The following is a 24,552-nucleotide window of genomic DNA, read 5'->3' as shown; positions in this document are numbered from 1 at the left end:
CAATATAAATGCACAATGCCGTTTAGTTCCGGTTTCGATGAAGCCCCTCCTTCCGAAATACGAAATGTGCTGTGATTGGTTAGCTGGCCCAGTGTATTGTGATTGGCACATGTTCGGGAAATGTCACACCCCTTACCATAACCGCGAGTTTCATCTGCTCAGATGTAAATATTAAGGATGACATCAATTTCTAACCAATTCAAGCCTGATTAAGACTTAAGAATGTTAACAAACAAGAGGATCGTCCAGAACGGATTTCATGCAAGGACTTTACGACGTTTCATAGTGGTTTTTTTTTTTTATACATTTTAGATACGATGTTATACACCATTTAATCATGATATTTGTCAGAAAACTATGGTAATACAAACAGTAATTGATCACAAAACCATGGTTCATTTTCCTAAGGGGCAGTGAACAGCCTTCCAAAAGCGAGAGCTTACAAACACTACAGTAAACACTACATCAACACTGTTAGCAGGCTAGCGGAGGCAATCAACTTTGCCTTTTGTTTACATCATAGCAGGTATAAAACTTATAATTGGAACTGTTAATAGAAAACACAACTACAAATAATAAGACATACTTACAAGTTGTGATCCATAAACAACAGATTGTCCTAACAAAGTTGGAACTGGCTGCTCCGTTTCAGGAGAAGCTTTTGTGCGTAGCCTGCATTGTACTCTCTTATAGTTTCTGGAAGCTGTTCTCCGTAAAATTATACACAGATAAACGTTGGAGTTACAATGCTCAGGAACAGTGTTTAGAATACATTTGAACGACTCTGAGTCAGCATTAGGAAGGTCAAACAAATGGGTTTTAGAAAAGGGGTGGAAAAAACAGCATTTCTTTGACATAGCAGCAGCTCAAACAGGTCTCGTCCTTTTTTTTTGCGTATTCTGTGGGTGGGGATTATTTAAATGAGTAACATTGTGACTTCATAAAGCCCAGAAAAAAACATGTTGTAGTCCAACCTTGCAGATCTTTTTTTATGCTCAAAAACAGTAACATTAAGTCAAGTCAAGTCAAGTCAAGTATATTTGTATAGCGCTTTTCACAATACAGATTGTATCAAAGCAGCTTCACAGTATTAAATTAAAATAATACAACAAAGTTTGTTTCAAGAGGAATTTATTGATGATAAAATTAAATTAAATATCCCCAAAATATCCCCAACTGAGCAAGCCAAAGGCAACAGTGGCAAGGAACCGAAAAACTCCATCAAGTGACCTAATGGTGTCCTAAAACTCCATCAGGTGACCTAATGGAGAAAAAAAACCTTGGGAGAACCCAGGCTCAGACGGGGGCCAGTTCTCATCTGGCATTTATGAGCTACAGGCCGGATTGTAGTTTGAACTGTAAGATTATATGAATGCCTGGCTGAAGAGATGCGACTTTAATCTAGTTTTAAACTGGGAGAGCGAGTCTGAGCAACGAACAGTATCAGGAAGACTATTCCAGAGTTTTGGAGCCAAATGTGAAAACGCTCTCCCTCCTTTGGTGGTTCTGGATATCCTAGGTATGACCAAAAGCCTTGAATTTAGTGATCTCAAAGAGCGCGATGGATTATAGGGCGATAGAAGATCCGTTAAATAGACTGGAGCTAAGCCGTTTAGGGCTGTATAAGTCAGTAGCAATACCTTGTAATTAATACGGAACTTTATAGGTAACCAATGCAGTGATGATAAAATTGGTGTTATATGATCATATTTTCTTGATCTCGTAAGAACTCTAGCGGCGGCATTTTGGACTAACTGTAGCTTGTTTATTGAGGATGCAGGACAACCAGCTAATAAAGCATTACAGTAATCCAGTCTCGAGGTCATGAATGCATGAACTAACCTTTCTGCATCAGAAACTGATAGCATATTACGTAGCTTAGCAATGTTTCTAAGGTGGAAAAAGGCTGTTTTTGTAACATATGAAATATGATTTTCAAAAGACAGGTTGCAATCGAGTATAACACCCAGGTCTTTTACTGTAGAGGATAAAGTAACAGGACATCCTATGATGTTAAAGTTGTATTGTGCGAGGTTTTGTGGGCGGTTTTTTGAACCGATAAGTATTACCTCTGTCTTGTCTGGATTTAATAAAAGAAAATTACGCGTCATCTAGACATGTGCCGGTATTCGGTAATGCGATAAATCGCGGTAATGAATAAGTACGATATTGTTATCGCGGGCACTTCAAAATACCGTGAAAAATAATAGATCAGAATTTATATTTATAGAACGCGCATTAGCTTATTTTCCATCAACCGCTTAAACAAACACTGCGTATATGCTGCGCGAAACACGTGCGCACTCTGATGTAAACAATCCCCACATGAAGCGCTGTGTGCATGCGGCGCAGTGCGCACTCCGGTCTAATGTAATGAATCCTCACATGGAGAAGAAGCATGACGGAAGGAGGAACGCTGCCGACGATTTATCCCCCTTCTAAAAGCAGGGCTGTCAACTCACGCAATCGACACTTTTCACACGCTCTCGCGCCACACATCCATTTTCTCACGCAGAGAAAAATCGTGGAGCAAAGAGGACACGGACACCGACAGACTAGACAGAGCAGGTTACTTTTGATATGAAAAAAATTCTCAGCTCTCAGGTTCTGTCCATTTTATTACGAAATTCAGACAATAAATACCGTTTTGGTGCTTGTAAATGTGACGCTTGTAAATGTCGCTGTAGCGCCTCAGTGCAAGTAAACCGATCATCTGTTAGTTTTTATTTAAAGATACAGTACAACTTACCGAAAGGTATTTATGCCTCATACATAATATCGATCAATCAGTGTTTTTCAACCATGGAAAGAGGTCAATAAAGCTACAGGTGAACAATTATGTCACAGAACGTTACATTTACCTCAGGAAAGCCATTTAATGACTAGTTAGTCGACTAGAAAAAAATAGCTATAGAGAGGAGTATTTTGCTAAATATGTGCACGATATTACATTTGTATTATATTTTTACTTGTGTCATAATTCTTATTATAATGAAAACCAAATTATATTAACTTGTTAATTTTTAACCTTTAATAATACCAGCTGACAGGGCTCTCTGTATGTTTACAGCATTATATGAGATATATTTTTTCTTGAGAAAAATTTACATGTAGGCTATCTACTGTAGCCTACCTAATATTTATCCGAAGAATCAAGATTGAAATCAAATGTCAAGAATTGAATTGAAATCGTGAAAATTTTGTAAAATTCTGTTTAGTTACCAAATGTTTTGACAATCACAATTACACCTATTGTGATGCAAGTTCTTTTTTTCTAAAAAAGGGGTAGTGTTTGATCCACACAGACTTGTAAAACCGTTCCTTTTTTTCCCAAATAGCTTCCCCCTTGAAATGGCATGGTGCAATTTATTAGCACCTAAAGACATTCTTTGTCTGATAGATGTTTAAAACCATACCGAAAATGTACTTTAACAAACACTTTTCAACAATCTAAAAGGCACTATTTTTATATAACAACTCACAGGTTCCAATACATAAACCAAGAATGCCACAGCTATTCAGAGTGAGAGAAAAGTGAAATGAAGTAAAAACAAAACTGTAGTCATAAGAGGAGGTCATGAGAGGAGTGATGGTAACCATTCTCAAGCCTTTAAACTCAGGCCAAGTACTCATTACCACAAAACAACACACTAGGAGAAAAACATCATTAACACAGGGAGGGAGACGAGAACTAGTCAGTCATGAGACAGACTTTAGTTAACAATGCTGATTTATTTCTCTTTTACACTATGTCTGTTTTCCTCCAACACACAGAGGCAGAAACACAGAACGGAGGGAGACGAGAACTAGTCAGTCATGAGACAGACTTTAGTTAACAATGCTGATTTATTTCTCTTTTACACTATGTCTGTTTTCCTCCAACACACAGAGGCAGAAACACAGAACGGGGAAGAAAGAGGAAATGAGAGTGAAGAGGGTGTGCGGTGGAGAGAAAGGACGCTTTTGCTATGGCATTTATTAATATTGTTGGCCCTCTGGAGAGATGGAGGACCACGGTAATGATTACTCTCGGAAATGAAAGGCATTTCTCAGAAAGACAGACTGTGGCAGAGAATATGTGTGTGAGTTTGGAGACAGTAGTTCTGGGGATGTGCTGGAATCTTTATGAAAACCTAAACAGCCCAGTTAGACATCCAAGGCATTACATACAAACACACCCGCCACCCCAGCATGACTCAGAGAAAGCTGTGGTTTCATCAATGCCACGACCACCAAGTCTCAGTGACCAGATTTTGCTCTCTCATAAAAATAGCAATATTACAGTCACTGGTAATAGAAAATAAAGCCCATTGCAGTGAAATCAAACACTGGCAAAACACTCACACAACCTGGAGAGGCCGTTCTTGTTTGAACCTCTCAGCTAAAAAAATAAAAATAAAAATAAAATAAAAAACCTGAAAAGAGACGCATTTAAAGTGATATCTCTCATCAAGGAATGAAAACTGTCATGATTCAATTACTATTATGTTGTTTTGAACCCATATCACGTCTTCTCTTTAGCACAAAAGATTTGTTTTGAAGGTTGAATGTTCACATAAATTCTGAGAGCCTATTAATCCCACAAAGCTATTGTATGGCATCAGAAGGCTTCAAATACACCATATAGAGTCATCTGGACCACTTTTACAATACTTTTATGGTGCTTTTTATCCTATTTGAAGTTTGACAGCCTAACTATATACTTTTACTGTATAGGAAGTGTGAACATTATTCAAAACATCTCCTTTTTAAAGTCATACAAGTTTGGAACAAAATGAGGGTGAGTATAAATAGGGCTGGGTAATAACATTTTCATGATTCGATTTTGGTTCACAAGCTTTTGATTCAATTCAATTATGATTTCAGTTCCATTCAATATTGATTCATCAAAGTGTATATATATATATATATATATATATATATATATATATATATATATACACACACACACATGCATGCATACATACATACATACATATATATATATATATATATATATATATATATATATATATATATATACACAAATATATAAATAATGAGGTACAGTACTGTAAGTCAATTTTTCTTAAGGAAAAAAAGTCTCTCTAAATTAAAGCTGTGAACTATACAGGAAACCCTGTCAGTTGGTACAAAACTACAATATTAAAAGTTAAAATTAACAGACTATTACATTTATTTGCTATTTATTTTTAGATTAAAAACAAAACAAAAACTGAATTATACACAAACATTTAAAACATTTGTTTAGTGAAGATTTGTTCACACATCAACAGAAAACAGCACAGAGAGATCGATAGAGATCAATCTTGGAATTATTATTCATAACACTTCCTCACTTTATATAAGATGGAACACTTGTAATAATTCTGTGAATTACAGTACTCAAGCCCGAGCACCTTTACGACGCAAAAGATGTTAAAGTACATGTGCAATCTTTTTGTTTTTAAGTGTTCAGCTAGATTTTATGGTGCAGGAAAACAGTGGGCCGTCTGTACTCACTACAGTAGTAAACACACTCTGATACACACAAGCGGCAACGTGCTCGAACACATGGATTTTACATCATGCTCTGCCATCATTACCCAAACTGTGAAAAACAAAACCCAGACGACTGAGGAACGTGCAGAGCAGATGTGTGCATGCTTTCCCACAGTGAAGGACCCCTATGCTGCCAACCACCTACTGACGAGTGTGTGCACGTTAGCCACAATGTATTCACCCGGGAGATAGAAATATGGGGAATACAGTACAATTTGTGCCAGAATTATGGCCATCTATGGCCAATTATGGTTTTAATGGCCATCAGAGAGAGAGAGAGAGAGAGAGAGAGAGAGAGAGAGAGAGAGAGAGAATGTGTGTTGGTGTATGTTGAGGGAGCATTTCTCATGCGGTAGTGTTTGATCCACACAGACTTGTAAAACCGTTCCTCTCATGCCCAGCTAAAGCATCGCCAGTAAAAACACCATCACAATCTCTGCTTAGAGTCTCAGAGCCAAACTACTAGAGCCCTTGGCCTCATACCACCACCCCCCCCCCCCCCCCCATCTCCATCTCCATCTCCATCTCACACACACACAGTTTCAGTGAGGAGTGCATTAGGATGGGAATACATGCAAGAACTGCCCAGAAACTTTCCGCTCCTACTTAGATCCAAGACGAATGAAAAAGCAGATTGTTAAGGTCATTCTGTCCAATTTGAAGTGTTAGTGACAAATTAAAATGCTAATTTCTTCACTGATGTTCCCAACACCCGTGAACAGTGCATTTTAGGAAGGAAGGAGAGAGCGAGAGAGCGAGAGAGAGAGAGAGAGAGAGAGAGAGAGAGAGAGAGAGAGAGAGAGATACAGACAAAAAAAAGAAAAAAAAGTGTGGGAGGGTGAATCTACACTATATTTTAAGCTTTCCTTGTTACTGTGTAATTACACAAATACCCACTCCGTAATATTAAGTTTATGTACTTACTATGGAATTAGGGTTTGTCTTAGGGTTAGTTGCTTATAATTATGCATAATTTACTGTTATTACTATAGCATGTATTTGTAATATACAACAAGGGTACTGTAAAAAAATAAAATAAAAAAATAATAATTTTAGGGACCATTAATATATATGTTTTTATTACTTTAATGATTTAATATTTCATTCACTTATTTTAATAACAATTAGCCTAGTCAAAATGTCTTCCTCCACACAATGTCTCATTACCATAATGCGTCCATATGTTTTATTTATGTTTGGTAAAAGTTATGTTTAGTGTAACTCATTATCTTTAATGGCAATTCTCATAACTATAATACATTGGGGTTAATGCATTACAGTAAATATGCTGTGATATATATTGCTTCATTTAATCAGTTTTTAAATTAAAATGTTAAGTTTTCTTTGTATTACAGTCATTAAAATGACATGCAAAACAATCATAATGTTCTTATATTCATGGTTGCTCCAATGGCACATTACTTTCTTCTGTGTAAAAAAAAAAGAAAAAGAAAAGAAGATGTTTTGCAGGAAGATTTTCCCATACAATGCAAGCAAACAGTGACAAGGGTCACTCAAGTTGCAAAAGGACAAAAAAAGCACCACAAATTTGCCCATATACAATGTGTGCAACAGTTTATTCCAAGTCTTCTGAAGTCCTACATTTGGTTTGATTTGTATTGTTTCTTACATGTCTCTCTACTAAACGCGACATGGTAAGTTTGAACATGAGCAAGCACAAATTAAATTTAAGAGCTATGGTATAGGTGAAGATTTTCAGTGTATAACAATCAGTATTTTGGTGTTTCTAACACAAAGCTGTCATATGACCTCAGAAAACATGGAATATAGAGACTACTTTTATAGTTGTTGTTGTTTTTGTTTAGTTTTTTTATGTGCCAGCTCCTTTTTGTCATCTGCTTTCATAGTACGGCAAAGAACAGTGTGAACATTCAGCCATCTCTTTTTGTGTTATCCAGTAGAAAGTAAGAAATATGGCTTTGACAAAGTCTGTTGACAGTTTTTATTTATAGGTGATTCCTTAAACTGAGAGAGGAAAACACCAGACAGAGTGTAAAATATAGAGATAGATGGAATACAATTTATGTTAAGATAAATGAAAGGAAAGGTAGACAGAGATTAAAAGGGTGTTAAGACTGAGAGTACAGGGCAGAGTGTAAAAATAAATGTTTTACACAAGGCGTGCGTGTGTGTGTGTGTGAGTGAGTGAGTGAGTGCGCCCATCGTTTGTTATGTAAGTGATGGTCGGTGGGTGGGATTGTAAGAGTATGCTTGTTTTAAAATGATAAACACTGCCACCATGCCCACATGTGTGCAACACATGGGGTCCGCAAACATGCAGGGGCCGCCCCTTTTAACTGGGTCACACGGGCACAATTGTACCATCTGTCAGAGACCGTTTAGCGTTTTTCTTATTCAAGACTCGCAGGCCTCCAGCACACTAAAAATAACACACTCAAGCAGACACCAAATTTCCTTGGTATATAAACTACACTGGAAGTTGTACATTTGGAAACAAGCACATTACTTTGCTATATATGGTGTTTTGAGCTCTTACCTGACACAGGAACTGGTATACGTCCACAAAGACAGCCCAGCAGGTCTAGAAACGCACCACGTGTTACCAGACACAGATTCCGCCTGTCAATTTGTGTGTGAGAGAGATTAAGTTTGATGATTATTTCATACTTCATAGCATTTCATTGCATTTGTACAGAAACAACACTTTATTTTATATGTTATATGTTATATACACATGGTGCGATTAAAAAAATAATAAATAAAAAAACAGAGAGGGGATATTTGAAGGAGAATGTCATCAATTAAATTTTATAGTAGAAATTTAGGCAAATACAGAAATAGTGTAATTCACATAAAATGAACAGTAAAAATACAGATTTCTTTGTTGGCATTTAACTAATTTTAACAATTAACTTAACTATGAATTTATTTATACAATTTACAGGCCCCAAGGTAGATAAGCTACTGTACATTTTAAACATATTTTAGCCAAACAATATTAACCCAATTATGATTTGTCTCAGAAGGATCTCTAATGCCTGTTGTATGCCTGTAGGAAATCTGAATCACCATCTACTGTCAAAAATGGGAAATACATCCCGTCTGACCAGAAGTGCAGATATATCAAAACAAAAGGCAAGGAAATGGGCATATGTGTCAAAACACTTTTGAGTCACTATATTATAGTCAGAGTGACTTATAATGCATCTTGACTGCAATAGCGAGCAGTACAATTAAGTTCACACTGATTCTGAGGATAAGGCATCACATGTGCTGCCCATGGGCACAAAGGGAATTTGGGGCCCTGTATCTCAGACCAACTGCAGGGTAACGTTTGTGGGAGAGGGTGTATGTGTTTGTGGATAGAAACTGTGGTGAGTATATGGAAGAGTAAATCAGAGCAAATGTGTGTGTGTGTGTGTGTGTGTGTGTGCACAGCAAACGCTCATGGGCATGGGTGAGAACAAGAGGGCCAGTGTTTAGGGCTGACGTCAGTATTTCATCACTGAGATATTAATAACACAAACTCTCCCTCTCTTTGAATGCCTGGCTTCATCTTTTTGTGTCCCTCTGTTGCTCTTTAAACACAAATTATTACTCAGAATTCAACAAATTACCAAGCTAAGGATTATAGGGATATATGGTCAGACGTTTGGGATCTATGTCATTAAACCTTTATGCCTCCATCTCCAGTTTCTCTTTCATACTTCTGGCATTTTTGTCCCATCTTTCTAAATGTTCCCTAAATCTCTTCACCTCATATGTTTGGAAAGGTATACTACCATACTAGCTGTATTAGAAATGCAGTATGTACACACTGGGAACATTTTCTGCATGGAGCAATTGGATAACCTACTACATTTGCCAAATTGTGCAATATACAAGAGCACAATTCATGCCAGTATCCCAAAATGCACTCAACTTCACACTCCCTTTCCAGTATTGGGAATGAATCAGAAACTACATTCATCTCCTTCTAGACTATTTGATTTAACTTCTAAAAGGTTAGTCATTTTACAGAAAACTGGGTTAATAATAATAATAATAATAATAATAATAATAAATAAATAAATAAATAAATAAATACATAACCAACCAACCAACCATGTTGGTTTTAATGTCTATATAGTTCTTACACTTTTATTTCAGTTTAGTTTAAGTTATTTTAGACAAAGTTAAAAGTCCCCCTGTAGTCGATAATTTTATCTTTTAAAACTCATCTTTTATCACCAAAATGACATATTTAAATCGTTTTACCTGTAAAAAATTAAATAAAATTCACGGCTTAATAAAGCTTGAACCCATGAATATGCTAATTAGCCCCATCTCCACTTGCTCAAGTTTACTCAAGTTACTGTAGTAAACGCTGTACAATGGTATAGATTTATCAATGGTACGTTATCAAACAGCTAATAATGTGTTGCTAATGTTACACAAACCATGTTCCCGTTAACCATCTCAGTCTGCCTTCTAAAAATCAGTATTCTTAGAAACGCTTTGAACAAATCAGAACGTCAGTGGAGAAAGGCATGTAGTTCATAATAACATCGTAATATACATCACATACATTCACCAGCTATATTGATAAAAGTACCAGATTTTTTTCATTTCAACAGAAAAATATACCGGGATAACCCGGCTTCTCTTGAGACTCCCTTGCTTCGCAGCATAGTAATGATGATGTGCTAAGCCCGCCCACACATTGACACGATTGGTTACACGTTAGTTTGTGACGTCAGAAACACCAGTGATTTTAAACCGTATTTTTGAGACTGTCTTTGGTTCACTGCAGTTTTAAGAAGAAAATACTCAGCAATGGTGTTGACTTATGAATTTGCACATGGTTTGTCTTAAAGCATATTAAAAACACCACATAGACATAAAAACAACATTTAAAAACTTGATTTTCACCACAGGGGGTCTTTAAGCATTTAAAAAATAAATAAAAATAAAAATCGAATTTATTTTTAGTTAAAGGTAGGGTAGGTAATCATTTTTCTAAAAAAAAAAACATTCCAAATTTGTTTAAACTGTCTTTATATACCAATACATAATTAAAATGTAAGTACTCTGAAAAAGAAAATATAAAAATCGAGTGACTGTAGACCTTTTAATCTGCAATAAACACAGCTCATTATTTCCATTCACTCCACCCCCTCCCTTCTGAGCTCCTTCCAAAGCCACGCCCCCAAAACACATGAACGCCCGACGCCAAACGCTCAGGCTGGAACAAGACGCATTTATTACCTGAGACGAGTGGAGAGGAAGGAGCGCAGTACATACAGTGACATCATGTCAGAATCACATGTAATAAAATACCTAACTTTATCACTATGAATATAAACAAATAAGATTTCTTTTAGTACTCACTATCAAGCTAGCATATCGATAATGGTAAAGTTTCATTCGGTAACAAGCTATATTTATAAGGCAAAACTAAAAACAGGTTGCATTGATAGACGTTTTTCCATTACCATCAGTTACACTGTGATGAAGATGAATTTCGTGTAAGATTCATAACATATACGGTGTTTTGCATGTAAGAGTTTCCATGATGAAAACATTGTTGACTCTAATGAAGACTAACGTACACTCCGAGTCCGGAGAAAAGTACCGCATCGTCGGCTCGAGGACAGGTCCGGGGTTGAGGGCGAAGCAGAGGAGGTCGTTCAAGAGCGCGGGCAGGGTCCGAGGAAGTAGTTTTTGCCTTGTTTGCCTTCGCTGACTGCATATGCAGGTGCTTTGAGCTGAATATTTCCGGGAACGGTGACATGTGATGAGTGCACGCAGGGCAGCGCGCGCAGTGGGGCTCGGGGCAGGCACGAGACATGAAGGCATCTGATTGGTTCTTTACATTCGCACCGAATGGCAGTGATTGGTCAGAGTTTTTACTGTCCTGCAGCTGCTACAGAGGTCTGATTTTTTTCATTCCTTTTTCTAAACACATAATGTATTGACTACTATCAGGATGGAAGGACCATTTCACCCAGTATAAAAAAAAGTGTTTCTGAACAGGATTACCTACCCTACCTTTAACTATGATGAATCTGATTAGGACACTACTCACTGAATGAAACACTACATAGCACTGTCATGAGACAATGTAGCATACAATTGTTTGAAATGTTTATTGTTGTATGCTGTTCCATCTTACTCAACTATCCCAAAATGTCTCTGGCTCATTTAACCCTCTGAGGTCTGAGCTGTTTTCTGGGCCCTGGAGGTGGTCTGACATGCTCTGACATTTGTGTTTTTTTCTGTTACTAGTGACATTTTCATGGCTAAAGTCTAATTACACTGTATTCAGCACAAACTCTGCTACAATAATATATCAGCAGCATGTATGTAAAAGTTTGTAGTTTTGAGATAATGACATTTATGCGTGGTTTGTGAAAATACAAAAAAAAAATTCTCACTGAAATAAGGCCATGAAACCCATACTGATTATTTCTTCACAATACTTTTGAAAATTGTATGACATAGCCTAGAATATTTGCTCCAAAACTATGTGAAAATCACCCTGACTGCTCATTCAGATAAGACAATATATTGATTTAAAATTTCTAAGACGCGTTTTGTGTGACAAAGCCATATGCGAAGAGGCGTGATCATCTCATTAATATGTAAGCTTTTAACACCTGAGAAAGACAAAGACACTCCCCTAACTGCCCTATTAGGAGCTATCAGGCCCTGTCATTCAGAGCAACCTTGCACAAAGAATGAGGAGATTTAAAAAAGAATGGCTTTTAGATTGTTTGGATTTATTTACAACACAACACAATCCAAAAATACAAATGACAAAAGAGCACATTGAAAACAATGATCCAAAGACAGAGACCTTTGTGCCATTCCTAAAAACATTGTACATACCTTTCATTTCCAAGGTGTTTGATTTTCACTTTACCATGTTCATGTACAGAGACTCATGTGAATGTTGAAGTCAGCAGGACTCAGTTGCATCTGGTCCCTGAAAGAAAAAAAAAAAGAAAAAACTGTGAACATACTGATATCAAGAGAAACTATAGGGCTGCACGATTTTGGGAATAGATTTTAGATTTTTCTGGTTAAAATTTCTTTTTAAAATTCACAGAATACACACACACACACACGTTTCCAACAATATATAATGAACACCAGGTTTGTTGTGCCTTGTAGGCATAGGCTACGCAGTGCTGCATAAAATAATAATAACAATAAATTAAATCTTCCAAAAGATTTCAAGAACAACTACGCTAGAGAAAAATATATTGATTATCATATGTTACTTCAAATGTTTCCATTCGTTATGATGATATGAAATGAGATAATAGTAAAAACATAAAGCCTAATGTTTGGTGCATTTTTCCTTTCAAACGCAATCGCGCTCCAAAATATGATACATTCAAACCCACAGCGCGCTCCAAAATATGATACTCAAACCCACAGCGCGCTCCAAAATATGATACATTCAAACGCCATCGCGCTCCAAAATATTAAACATTATGGTTATACATATCTATGTTTGAGCAGATATCCACAAACAGTATTTAACAGGAAACACGGGTCTAAATAGTATAATATTCACCATATATCTAGCAACAGTTCAACTGCAATGTGAAGTTTATGCAACAATACCATAAACTAATAAGTAAGAATTTCTTACCTTACATCTTTCTTGTCTTTAAATCGCGTTCTTCTTCTTCTGAGGTAAATCCAATGTAAGCTCAGACGTGTCTTCCAAACTCGACGAAAAGCAGAGACTTGTGAAGTGTTTTGGTGTTTTGTGTTTGAGGTAACGAGGGCGTTCGCGTCCCATGTGGAGATTTGCATGTGAATCTCTTTTGCGCGAGTGGGTGTGTCGAATTAAAAAGTAATTAGCAAGCGTTTGAGATACTGGACATCTTGTTGGTTTTATACAAATTACTTAAACAGAGAATATTTGTTTTCAGTTTGAATCCGATCATTTAAAAGTACACACTTAAATGTGTATAAAGGTATATGGCTCATAAATGTGTGACAAGTATTCGCTGAGTTTTGTTTCAGTTTATAGACGTGCTCAAGAAAAAAAAGTTCACCGCGACGGAGAGGCAGAACGCACACCCTGTTTATTTTCTTTATTTTACAAAAGCACAATGTTTTGATTTGATTGTAAGTGGACACATACAAAAGTAGAAATATCACAGATTATTTTTTTATATTTCTTTTTTCTGTATAACCATAAATGACGGAGTAATTTAAGTTTATGTTGCTGCTATGTGAAAAAAATCCAGCAAAACGCGTCGGCGCGTTTCTCGACCTCAGAGGGTTAAGGGTAACTCTCACCAAAATGCAACCTAGGGTCTTTTTGATAATCTACCCGAGTCAAACTTTCGTTTAAAAGCATAATTAGAATGGAAACGCCACTTTTAAGTTTGACCGTATTTTCGTTTTCTGTCAAATTACCTTTTGAATGGGAGTGCTTGTAGCACTTCTATGATAGCATCAAAAATAGCTTTTTTTAAAACACTAAGAAGGCTCGACACAACATGAAACTTTGCTCGAAGTATCACCAGAGGCTCTACACAAGAACTCGAGCATTGAGAACATTGTTTGTGTACACAGAGTTAACTAAAAAGAACGATTTGGAACAACTCACTGTAGCTGTGACTGTGACTGTCAAAATGCCGGCGGACACAGCTACAGTGAGTTGTTCCAAATCATTCTTTTTAGTTAACTCTGTGTACACAAACAATGTTCTCAATGCTAGAGTTCTTGTGTAGAGCCTCTGGTGATACTTCGAGCAAAGTTTCATGTTGTGTCGAGCCTACTTAGTGTTTTAAAAAAAGCGATTTTTTATGCTATCATAGTAGTGCCCCAAGCACTCCCATTCAAAAGGCAATTTGACAGGAAACAAAAATACGGTCAAACTTAAAAGCGGCGTTTCCATTCTAATTATGCTTTTAAACGAAAGTTTGCCTCGGGTAGATTAACAAAAAGACCCTAGGCTGCATTTTGGCGAGAGTTACCCTTTAAGGAGTTTGTTATAAAGCATCAGTATGGATGAGTGAGAGTGGTCAAAGGGCACGTGGCCGTGTGACTCTTCCTGCAGCGCTGGGTCAGTGAGCAGAGAGCAGCCTTTGAAACACGAGCTCAATTAATACAACAGTTAGTTGGAATGTTATTTTGTAAAAGAATGTTATAAGCAAAAGCCAAACCAAAAATTGCTTGTACGCACACTGTTTTTGCTGATGCATATGCAAATAATGAAAGTAGTGACCAGTGTATAACCCTGACAGTACCCACCTTGTGGCGAGCCACAGCCGTGGAAAAATGGCACTGGAAAGGTCACAGTCCTGTGTATTTTCTGACTGGGGTCTGTGTGTGTCCGTCAGGTAGGAACGTAACAACGACAGCACCTGTAAAGAAGATGGAACACCTTCAATATGAGAATAAGTCGGAGAGAAAGAGATTAAATATATAGAAAAGAAAAAAATATACAGAGGGATCAGTGCCATCAGACTATAGTGAAATAATCAGATCAGAAACCGACAGATCAGACAGAGAAATCAGAGTCCCCATTGCACCCATTGCAGTATTTTATGATCTCATTTACTTTTTCCCAATTTGTGATCATAAATTAGAGATGGAGAGATCAGATTTAAATCAGAGTGCTCAGAGAAAACAGAGAAAGAGACCAGAGAGAGCAACCAAAGAGTTTAGACAGAAAGATAGAAGACACATAAATCAGATAGACGAGAGATGTATATTAAAGGAATACTCCACTTTTTTTGGAAATAGGCTCATTTCACAACTCCCCCAGAGTTAAACAGTTGAGTTTTACCGTTTTCGAATCCATTCAGCCGATCTCCGGGTCTGGGGGTCCCACTTTTAGCATAGCTTAGCATAATGAATTGAACCGGACAAGACCATTAGCATCTCTCTAAAAAAAAATAACAGAGTTTCGATATTTTTCCTATTTAAAACTTGACTCTTCTGTAGTTACATCGTGTACTAAGACCGACGGAAAATGTAAAGTTGCGATTTTCTAGGCTGATATGGCTAGGAACTATACTCTCATTCCTGCGTAGTAATCAAGAAACTTTGCAGCAGTACCATGGGTGCAGCAGGCGTAATGATATGACGCAGCGCATGCCGCCTGATAATAGGCTACCGAGCTGGGGACTATTTTCAGGCGCTGCGTCATATCATTACGCCTGCTGGATTCGAAAACGGTAAAACTCAACTGTTTAACTCTGGGGGAGTTGTAAAATGAGCCTATTTCCAAAAAAAGTGGAGTATCCCTTTAAAGACAGATATCAGATACATAAATCAGAGATCAGAAAAATAAATAAGAGGGATAAGACAGGGGAATCAGTAAGAGTTTAGAAAGAGATCAAAGAGAGAATTCAGACGGATAATTCAGAGAGAGATCAGAGAGGAGACATCTGACAATCAAAGAGAGGTGTACATAAAGGAACAATTTATCATATTTAGGGATGCATGATAAATCGGCAACCATATCGGAAAATTTGGCTGATAAATTAAAGCTGATAAATAATGTATTATTTCTTTCAGCTGAGACACTTCATATGCGCACTGTTCGCCATGATGGTTTTGAATTGCTTGAAATATGATTGGAATCACGGTTAAGTGCAACATGTGAAGCGGAAGTCTTTCATAAAGGCTACAGAAAACTATCATGAGAACATTATAATTGCTTGGGACATGGATTTTAATGGTGAGACTTGTTTTTGTGGTCAGGCTCTTCAAATGACATAAAAATTTGGATTAAGATGAATCGGCCAATATATGGGTAATCGGCTTTATCGGTTATCGGCCAAAATTTTCACTAATCATATTATATGATTAGACAAATTAGAAAGACGGATCAGATTCTTCATTAGTTAATCTTTCTGACAGAAATCAGAGAAAAAACGGTTTCTTCTTTAGGTCTTCTTTCTTATTTATTAGTTCAATTAACATCCTTGCAAAACAGTCTATAGGGAGAGAAATAAAATGAAGGAGAGTAGATGGCTCTATGCATGCCCGGTTAAAGAGAGTGTACAGAAGGCTGAAATAGTCTCTTTACTGGTTTACAGCCGCAAAGTGGAAGCCACTCATTATGCCCTGGGAGGGAGAGGCACAGGCCAAAACAAGTCTGACCATGAAATACCAGGCCTGGCCTTCAAGCTGCGGACACCCCCGACACTAGCGGCCCACACCCTGTATCCCACACATCTAGCCCAGGCCCGCTTGCCCCGTCGGGTGCGAAGGCCCATGATGGCTGGCCTCGGAGGAAAGTGTGTGTATTTATACTGACGAACTACACAACTTGAGACCGACCACAAACCGATGGCAGCGGCTAAGGGCAAAAATAAACACCCCATAGAGGTCCATAATTCAGCGTACAGAGAGTCTTGCACACATTTAGAAAAGAAACATGCACAAACAAACACCAGCAAACCGCCTGAATGCTGACCTTTGACACAGAAAGGCCGTTGGGTCGACTGTCAAATACGACTGCAAGGAAATGTTTTAAAAGCCAACCTGTGGGAGGATGCATTTATGAAAAGATTTGGAAAGTCTGGATGCAATCTGAATCTAATTAAGCTAATTTGTCTCATCAGTTAGATTTTTTTTTTGTTTTATAGGCTTTTCCTTAAAGAAGAAATAAAGCTTGTGTGAGTGGGTGTTTCAAGGCTGATTGAAGCGATCAGTACATCCAGACCTTTGGCAGCAATGCACAAAAGAGGAACACACAGACACAGACACACACACACACACACACACACACACACACACACACACACACACACACACACACACACACACACCATGACAACATGTCCTAACCAGGTGGGATGAGATTTTACTGTGACCCAAAAAATTATAATTGCTTGTTAATACTGAAAACAAAAATCATGCAAGATTATACTCTCCTAGCAAATCAAGACATAACAAAAATGTTTCATATATAGTTATGCAGAGGGGTATTTTAGACCAATGAGGTCTCACTGTGGGTGGAGCTACCAGCACAAAAATATGTGAGGAAAAGTATGTAATATATGAATTAACGCATACTTCCCTTCCACTCTGATGCAGTTTGAGAAATAGTCTGAGGTTTTTGGAGAAAGAGAAAAGTAAAAGAGCAGAACCATTACACAAATACACCTCTGTCTGGTGTCTTTATATTAATTGAACATTTATTTGATATGCACTTATATTATTAGTTGACTTCTTAAAATCTCATTTCTAATTTGTAAGTAAATTTGGTTACACTTTATTTTAAGGTGTCATTGTTACAGTGTAATTATACATTTAAGTACTGAGTAAAATTAAGCAATAACATGTACTTACTACAGGGTTAGGCAAGGATTATGATTTGGTTGAGGGTAAGTGCATTGTAATTATGCATAATTTACTGTTATTACTATTGGTAAGTACATGTAACATATGTAACAAGGAAGTGTTACCCTACATTTTCTTTGTCACCAAAGATAAATAAATAAACGGGCTGTTCTCCATTTACAAAACGAAACAAAAAACAAAAATAATCAGACTGGGACTGCTATAAAAAAACAAAACAAAAAAAAAACATAAAAATGAAATAAAATACAATTAAAAAAATTCAAATACATATTGGACTGCTCTCAGTTAAAAACAGTAACAAGAAAAGACATGCACACAAGTTTAAGACAATGGTTAGGAGGCTGAATCAGTACACCACCTTGAGAGTGTGTGTGTGCATGTGGAAGACCCACATTGACTGCAGTATATCTGCTGATCTGATTTAATGTTTTCAAAACACAGTGGATTCATTTCCCCGTGGAACCTGGATGTTACCTAGGGCTTTTTTGAAAAAAGAAAAGAAAAAAGAAGCTGTTTCTGAGGTGTCAGGTTAGGTTAGTGCTGCTCAATCTGTTTCCCTCGTTAGCCGGCGTCTAAAGGGAACCAGTCAGTTGTGTCAACAGAGGTTTTTAAGTGAACTCTGCTGGGTTCAAGCGTTTTACTCAGCAGAGCTGGTTTTGTAATCAAAATGGCACACTGTGCTAACACACTTCTTCATTTCATCCTGGTATCAACACTGTGCAATGCAAATCAACGATTGTGGGTGTGTTGTGTTAAGGAAGGTGTACATACAGTGAAGCTATTTTTTATGCAGGCTTACACATATCCTTTTCAACAAAAACAAAAAGTCTTTAATTCAGGATCGAGACAACATCTATTCCTCCCACTCACACCTTTAAAAAAAAAAAAAAAATGTTAGTATCTCACTTTCTCTTGCCATTTCTGTTTTCTGTTTAAACATAAACACATAACATTTGCTTATGGTCAGTAATGTCCAAAAGAAAGTTAATGAATCATTTGTACTACAGAGTTGGTTAACACCTCAATTTTGATGACTTTTTTGGTGGGTGATATCTAGAAGCTAGAATATCAATAGAAATTTAGGGAAAGGGGTCTTTGACTCAAATAAGAACAGTCTTCATCATGTTCTTGTGACTGGTCAGACTACACGATATCAGTTAGATTTTGGCACAATCCGTTTGACGTAGGCTGTCATGGTGATTCATAAACCACAATGGCATTCAAGAATCGGTCATTTTATCTTATATAGTTTGTCATAGGCTGCATCCCAAAACTTAGGCATCTGACTTGTTGCCTTGCTGCCTTGTTAGGAATTGACCAGCGTTTGCTGGTACCTCACAAAACGGATTTCGGATAGACTTCTAAGGCTGCACGGTTTAATGATCTACAGCAAAATAGAGAGATCTTTGGTGATAACTGAGCGAATATTTAATTAGAGTAGTAGTTGTTTAATTAAGACTAGTCTAAGCAGTTTAGGCAACCAGCCATGTTTGCCATGATGAAACCGCCCAGCAAACATCCTAAACACTGTACCAACCACCTAACAATGGCCTAAAACCACTGAGAACATCCTAGAAAAAGCACTCAGAACACCTTAGCAACTGAAAAGCAATACCCTAGCAACCAACCTACATTAGAAACATGGTGGTAAGTTTTGCAAGTCCCATTCACATTTTCTAAAGGAAAAAAGCTAAGTCTAGAATATTGTAGTATTTTTTTTTTTTTGCCACTCTCACAACACATAAAAGACTCACTCCAGTTTAAAAAGGTCACAAAAACATGACAATTCTGAAAATATGTTATATCTTATGGGTTTTGAGCGACATGAGAGTGAGCAAATGATGACGAAATAAATAAAAAAAATTGGGTGAACTATGCCTTTAAGGATTTAATAACGAACACAGACACAAAAACATCTCTTAGCTGATGCTACGGTACACACGTACACCACTCCTGCATGCATTTCAGGTATTCGCATCAGATAGAAGCATGAGGGCAGTTCTCCAAAAAATGTTTTACATTATCACTAGCTGATCTGAACATACTTCACACCATAGTCCACCCCCACTCCCCAGTCCCCCATCACACACATGAACAAGATGTGCAGCGTCTGTTATCTGTTCCTAATCTGGCGGTACACACAAACATCCAGAATTTCCATATTCAAAGAGTCACGAGAGAGTCACTGTGACTCAGTGAATCGAAATTGACAACATAAATACAGGAAAATAAAGAGCCCTTTCACTATCCATTTCCCTTTCTTTTGTTGGCTTTCATAGTTCATGCAATTATCTTTTTATTTATTTTAGATATATGCTTGTTTATTGGTCTTTTACAGTGCAAACAGGATCAAATCAGAATAGAACTGCATTAAACATTTAAAAAAAAAAAACCTTTGCAACTCCATGTCAACTAACTCTCAGTTATTAGCAGACTAGTAGTAGAGTGTTAGGTGTTAGGGTTCAGGTTAGTACAATAAGGTGACATGCAGGCCTCGTTTACACTGTCAGCAGGGCTGCCAACTCTACACTTTCACACGCTCTCACGACACACATCCATTTTCTCACGCACAGAAAAATTGCGGAGCAAAGAGGTACTTTTAATATTAAACTAATTATCAGCTCTTAGATTCCGTCAATTTTATTACGAAATTCAGACAAAAAATACGTTTGCCGCTTGTAAATGTGACGTGACAGATCGCTGAGCGCCTCAGTTCAAGTGCACGTGAACCGATCATCTGTTACTTTTTTATTTAAAGATGCAGTACAACTTACCGAAAGTATACATAATATCGACCAATTAGTGTTTTTCAACCACGGAAAGAGGTCAATATATAATAGCAGGAGAACAATTATGTCACATAACGTTACATTTACCTCAGGAAAGCCATTTAATGACCATAGCATGTTAATTGAATAGAAAAAATAGCTAGAGAGGAGATTTTGCTGAGCACTATATTACATATTTATTATATTTTTACTTATGTCATTAAATAATTGTTATTATAACAAAAACTGCATTATATTTAATTTAATTTGTTATTTTTAACCTTTAATAATACCAGCAGATTGGGCCCTCTATGTTTACAGCATTAGGTGAGATTATTTTTTTTAATAAAATTTAAAATAAACATGTATCCAAAGTAGTCAATATTGAATCAAAATCGGAATCAAATCACAAGCATGGAATTGAAATCTTGAATTTTTGTCAAGCAATAATAAAAACTGTATCCTACCAGTCATTGTACAATGTAAACATTGTAACATGTTGTCACTAAACCTTATAAAATTCTATTTAGTTACCAAATGTTTTGACAATCAATTGTGATGCAATATTTGTTTTTACGAGTAGCATGATTAAAACATCAATTACAAAAAATAACTAAGGAAGCACCGAAACTTTACCTACAAAAAATATTTATAGGGTGAGAATGATTCTGATCTTATTACATTCAGAGTAAATGGTAATTGATATGGATAATGTATTGATGTAATAAGGTTGCACCAGTTGAAGCTTGTGCCAAAGTCTGTGTGTGAGGCAGATTCTCGTGAAGAAATCAAAACAAATGAGAGCAACAGCACACACAAAGAAACTGACAGGAGCTTATAGAAACATACTGTGGTAATTTTTTAGGACTTGAGTCAGGTATAGCCTAATTGCCGGTGTCGCTGTGGCAAGCTTTATGCATACGCTTGAGCTTTGAAACTCTTTTAAATTTATATTTCAAATTATTATGGTTTAGTATTTCTTTAGGGCAGCCCTAAATTTTGTTAAATATTTATAACATATAATATAGTTGAGCAACATCACACAAGTGCTGTCACAAAAAAAATAGTGTAAAATGAGTCGATAGATAGATTTTTGGGTGGATGGATGGATGGGTCACTCTCCACACACATATGCTAACAGACAAATCCAGTTTCATGCACAGAAACCAGCTTTAGTGTCAAAACTACAACATCTCACCGTCTCTATCCACAATTATCTCTTAAGCTTCTAGGTTTTATGGTGATGCTGTTTTATCACTTAAATTTCCCTTTGGGGTTCAATTATCCATGTCTATCAAATAATATATATTATGTCAGAGGCGTGGCTTAGTGGTTAGCGAAAATGCTGACACACATTGAGCTGTGGCGTTAATGTGGGTGAAGCAAGTTTGAGTCGAGCATGCAACATTCCTAAATGCTGTTTCCATTGCTTGCTCCCATCGATTGCTGGGTGTACCAACACTAAGTTTTTCTATTATTAAACATTTCTGCAAAAACAACAACAACAACAAAACACTTGCAATGAAGTTAACATGAACATGTACGAATATGTTTCAAAAGAGAATAATTCAGGTATCAGCATCTTTCAGAAAAATAGCATATTGGACAGTTTAAAGCTGATTTTTTCCAATACATTATACTCTTGTAGATGCTGCTTATGTAATGTTACACAACTTAATGGATTGCTGTACAGTGCATATGACTAGGGAGGATTTACACACCTGAAGCAATGTTCCATGTATGTGGTTTTGTTGGATTCCTGGTCCAGGTGTTTCAGGCAGCTCCTCCAGTAGAGTTTGGATAGTGGAGGGAACTTGAGTCACCAGAACGAAAGGAACCAGGGCTCTCGCAGCCATTTCACGTGTGCGGTACACTGCTGAACGACCACACCTACAAGGAAACCACAGTACAACGGACAACAGGTTCACAATTATATTTCAGCTGCTTCATGAACTCTTCAACACTGAGTAACTGCATGGCATGGTAAGACATAGATTTTGAGGAGGTTCTGGTGAAAGAGTGAGAAGTATTTCAGAAATTAAACTCTCATACTGCATCTTCTTGAGAGTCGCCATTCAAGATTATAACTGTGCACACTCACTCCTTCAACTTCATGAGGTGCATCCTGGGATGCTTTAAAACAGCATTGAAAGAGTTCACATGTACTGTAAACAGTAAAAAAAACTGTACACAGTAAAAACAGTAATGTTGTAAAATATTACAATTTAAAATAACTCTTTTCTATTTTAATACATTGTAAAATGTAACTCTTTGTGAGGGCAAAGCTACAATTTCAGCATCATTACTCCAGTCTTCAGTGTCACATGATCCTTCTATTCTATTCTATTCTATTCTATTCTATTCTATTCTATTCTATTCTATTCTATTCTATTCTATTCTATTCTATTCTATTCTATTCTATTCTATTCTATTCTGCTTATTTGGTGTTCAAGAAACATTACACTATTATTAACATTGAAAAGTAATTTTTTGTGCTGCTTAAAATTTGTGTCGAAACCATGAAACATTTTTTCCAGGATTCTTTGATAAATAGAAAGTCCAAAAGTATTTCTTTAAAAAAAAACTGTACTGAAAGTTCTTATTTTGCAAATAAATTGATACACAGGCTTAATGTATAACTGCTTACTAAACTAACATCAAACATTTCAACATGAGCAAAAGTTTTAAAGTCTATTAAAATTATTTAGTCTAATATCAGAAGGACTTTAAAGTCATGAGAAACTCAAATTCATTCAAGTGTGTTCAAACTTTGATGCTACTATATCTGTATGTAAAAATGTAATTTTATAGATTCCTGGAAGTTGTACTAAACTCTTTTAGACTTGTAGTAGAGTGGGGGGTCGGAGACTTGGTCAATTCATTTCCAGAGCAGCCCCCTGATGACTGAGATGACTGCTTTACAAGCACTAAATTTAAAAAGTTCTGGAAACTCCCCCCAGAAACTCCAGAGACACGGAATAGAAAATATCCATCCATCAAACAGAGGGGGGAAAAGGAAAAAGAAAAATGTAGCAGCGATCATGCCTGTAGATAAATCAATGGATGTTCAACAGATGAACAGATAGAAACAACAAATAAACTTTAGCTAGACTTGGGAAGCTGTGATTGGGATCTGCTGACAGCAGATGAGAGCGAGCATGGAGGTATGAGTCTGTGTTAACATTTGCATTCTCTCTGGGGAGTCTGGGGAGGCTAATGAAACCCATGTCATAAATGAAACTTTAAATTACATACATCTACTGTTCACAGGAAAGAGACAAGGTAAAAACACTTGACTACAAGATATTGTGCACTTGCGTAACCTGTTTAAACACATGGGTGTCACATTGACAGCATTCATATTGTCAGAGCTTGAATTGTCAAGCACCTCTTTGATTCTTGAAATAGTCATGAAGAGCACCTGTAACCATAGTAACATAGTCCCTATACCCACACTTGCTGTCTTGTCTAGTTACATGACGTATGTCCGGTATTTTTGTTTTTTGGTCCAAGAGTTTAAGTGGACGTGAAGACCGCAAGAGTGTGTAGAACATTTTGATTACCCGATGGGACACACTTATAAAAATGCAAGTAAAGTTTTACAGAGCTTTTACACATTTTGATTTTCAATACTTTTGCACTAACCTCTATTAGTTCCTATGTAACAGACGACACAATTTAATAACTGTGTAGCTTCTAATTAAGCGATAAAAAAGCAGTTGCAAACATTTTACAAAATACACATACTCATCTTTGTACCAATAAAAGTGCAACATTTTACTACCAAATTATATGTAATAGCTAATTCAACTTACACTAGAACATTGTCTCACGATTTCAGCGTATGTGAGTTCCAGAACATGATGAATGATGGGATGCGGTTAGCCTCAAATACCGCTCTGAAGCAGTATTCAATTTTGTCTGCGTTAAAGGC

General features: G+C 36.8%; 1 protein-coding gene across 5 annotated transcripts in view; it reads right to left on the bottom strand.

Annotated features, from left to right (window-relative positions):
• thada (THADA armadillo repeat containing) overlaps positions 1-24,552 on the bottom strand; it is a 108,968-nt gene that overhangs the window by 20,092 nt on the left and 64,324 nt on the right. For all 5 annotated transcript variants that reach the window (XM_082154402.1, XM_082154403.1, XM_082154404.1 and 2 more), the window contains 3 exons: positions 22,340-22,508; positions 14,785-14,897; positions 8,060-8,142 (listed from right to left, as the gene is read on the bottom strand). In XM_082154402.1, the coding sequence (XP_082010528.1) occupies positions 8,060-8,142; positions 14,785-14,897; positions 22,340-22,508 (365 nt within the window). The remainder of the gene's footprint in view (positions 1-8,059; positions 8,143-14,784; positions 14,898-22,339; positions 22,509-24,552) is intronic.

Source organism: Leuciscus leuciscus, assembly GCF_965113295.1.
Source record: "Leuciscus leuciscus genome assembly, chromosome: 22".
Lineage (NCBI taxonomy): Eukaryota > Metazoa > Chordata > Actinopteri > Cypriniformes > Leuciscidae > Leuciscus > Leuciscus leuciscus.
The sequence above is the reverse complement of the archived record's forward strand: the minus strand, read 5'-3'. Positions and strand labels throughout refer to the sequence as shown.